At 39.3% G+C, this 2,598-nt stretch overlaps 1 protein-coding gene across 1 annotated transcript; it reads right to left on the bottom strand.

The window, feature by feature from the left end:
- Positions 1-538: 538 nt before the first annotated feature.
- Positions 539-2,335, bottom strand: LOC145002924 (uncharacterized). Its single transcript, XM_078962101.1, has 3 exons — positions 1,711-2,335; positions 1,045-1,599; positions 539-936 (listed from the first exon to the last, which is right to left on the bottom strand). Exons 1-3 carry the CDS (start codon positions 2,333-2,335, stop codon positions 539-541), a joined length of 1,578 nt encoding a protein of 525 aa, XP_078818227.1.
- Positions 2,336-2,598: the final 263 nt, after the last annotated feature.

The raw sequence follows: 2,598 nt of genomic DNA on the forward strand, positions 1-2,598 counted from the left end.
CCACACAATGGCTGCGCGGGTACCCGCGCAAGTTGCAGATTTGAGGCATTTTTTTCAAACTTTACCAAGATCATTGCTAGACTTCAATATGCTTACTTTTAGACCAACTTCAAGCTTAGAAACACCCAAAACTTCAAGCGGAGATTATTTATTTACAATGCATTTATTTAACGTCTTTGCCAAGACATAGCCCCGCTTTCGTCAACCTTTGTAAATCGGTGTTTCCAATGTTACGTTGTCGAATTCTCCCATGTCAAAGCCTTCATAAAATAGTTTCAAATAGTGCCCATTCACTTTGAAGATTTGGTTTGTTTCCAAACTCTTGAATTTCAACCACACCAGGATCAAACACTTTTATAACAATGAAAGGTCCATGCCATCGAGATCGCAATTTTCCCGGGAATAGCTTTAAGCGTGAATGATAAAGAATAACTTTTTGACCAGGAATAAAGTGTTTTTGGTTTATGTGCTTGTCATGAAATTCCTTTTTCTTCTCTTTGCACCTTTTAAACCTTCTAATTATCTTCTTCTTGATCACTTACATCATTGGATGATTCAATCTTCTTTGAGCTTCCCTCTTAGGCTTACAATCATCTTCCATGAGTATCTTGTTTGTGTATACATTAGGGCTTATCTCGTTTATTGGCTCAATCACATCAACCCGATACAATGGAGAAATGTTGCTAGGGTACCTCATTGCTTCAAAGATGTTGAAGTGAATGGTTTCTCCATCAAACTCCATAGTTATCTTTCCTTTATGGACATCAATGATTGTGTGAGCGGTATGCATGAAAGGTCTTCCGAGGAGGATCATAGATGATTTGGAAGGAGTCTTCTCCTCAAGATCAATGACATAAAAATCTTCGGGAAAAACATGTTGATTAACTTGTACTAACACATCCTCCAACACTCCTCTTTGAGACACCCTTGACTTGTCTGCTAATTAAATGATGACTCACGTTTCTTCCAAAGGTCCAACATTGAGAGATTGAAAAACTGAATATGGCATCACATTGATCGAGGCTCCAAGATCTAACATAGTACTTTCGACATGCAAATCACCAATGGTACAAGGGATAGCAAATATTCCCAGATCCTTGCATTTGGGAGGTAACTTATTTTGGATAACCACAGACACATTTGCATTGACTTGAATCTTTTCATTTTCCTTGAACTTCCTCTTCTTGGTGCACAAATCCTTGAGAAATTTTGCATAACTTGGAATTTTCTTAATAGCATTCAATAGTGGAATGTTGATTTGGACCTTGTGGAAAGTTTCAAATAATTCATTTTCTTCCTCTTCTTTCCTTGAAGCGGCTAACCGGGAAGGGAAGGATGGTGGTATGACCAATGGCTTTATGGTCTTGTTGGAAGATTCGGGTTGACCAATGTTTGGAACAACTGGTTCCTTTGGAGGTACTACTTTTGAAGGTTCAACAATGATGACTTCATCTTCTTCTTCTCTTGAAACTCTTTTAGGGTTTCTTTCTCCAAGTGTTTTCCCACTTCTCAAAGTTATTGCACTCACATTGGGGTTCTTCTCAATTTGAGATGGAAGTTTTGCCCCTTTGTTCCATCTTATGAGAGCGGTGGCCAAGTCTACGATTTGTGCTTGAATGTTTGAGAAGGTATTCTTGGTCTCTTGTTGAAATTGGCTTTGACTTTAAGTAAGAGAAGTAACAAGTTCTTGAAGGCTCATTTGATGGTTACCACTTGATTGGCCTTGTGGTGGAGGTTGTTGGTAATTTGGAGGGTTGAAAGAAGTTTGTGGATATGGAGGTTTTTGGGAGGGGTATTGTGGATGTTGAGGTCTCATCAAAATGTTTGATGGATTTTGCTTTGGCGGGTAAGGGTTGTTTGGGTTATTCCTCCAATTTGAGTTGAAATTGTTTTGAAATCCCATGGGTCTTGGTTGACCTTGATACCCTCCCATTGCATTCACATCTTCCGTTTCACTTCCAAGTGTGGTACATTTATCCGTATAATGCCCCGTCATTGCACAAATACCACACACCATCAATTGTTGACCACTTCCCACCACCATTTGACTTGGCACATTAGTCAAATCTAAGAGTTTTGATTCCAATTGTTGAGTGTTGCTAACTTCACCAACCACTTGTGGAGAATTTCTCTTCATTTCATTGCGAGTTCCAAAGTTCCTTTGATTTTGAGAAATGGTTCCAAAAAGTGATCTTATCTCATGAGGTGTCTTGTTGAAGATGTCACCACCGCATGAAGCATCAATCATCCTTCGATCTTTTTCATTCATACCCTCATAAAATTTTTGAAGAAGTAATTGTTCGGGAATGTTGTGTTGAGGACAACTTGTACACATATTGTTGAATCGCTCCCAAAAATCATGAAAAGTCTCATTCTCCCCTTGACGAATCCCCAAAATGTCACTTCGTTGGCTTGATATCTGGGAGGTGGGATAGAACTTTCTATTCAAGGCTTTGAGTAACTCTTCCCATGTGTGAATAGACCCCAGTGGTAAGTTGAATAACCACTCTCTAGCTTTATCTTCCAAGGTGAGCGGGAAGGCGGTTAGCTTGAAATCATCCAATGTCACATTTTCGGGCAACATGCTAACACATATCA

This window comes from Lactuca saligna, chromosome 6 (assembly GCF_052625555.1).
Source record: "Lactuca saligna cultivar CGN05327 chromosome 6, ASM5262555v1, whole genome shotgun sequence".
NCBI lineage: Eukaryota > Viridiplantae > Streptophyta > Magnoliopsida > Asterales > Asteraceae > Lactuca > Lactuca saligna.

Excerpts from the sequence above, each read along its gene's own strand:
- LOC145002924 (XM_078962101.1), bottom strand. The coding sequence starts at position 2,335 with ATGTGTACAAGTTGTCCTCAACACAACATTCCCGAACAATTACTTCTT. Across the intron at positions 1,600-1,710 it reads ACCACAAGGCCAATCAAGTG|ACTTGGCCACCGCTCTCATA; the intron begins GTAACCATCAAA and ends CACAAATCGTAG. Across the intron at positions 937-1,044 it reads TGGTGATTTGCATGTCGAAA|ACAAGTCAAGGGTGTCTCAA; the intron begins GTACTATGTTAG and ends TTTAATTAGCAG.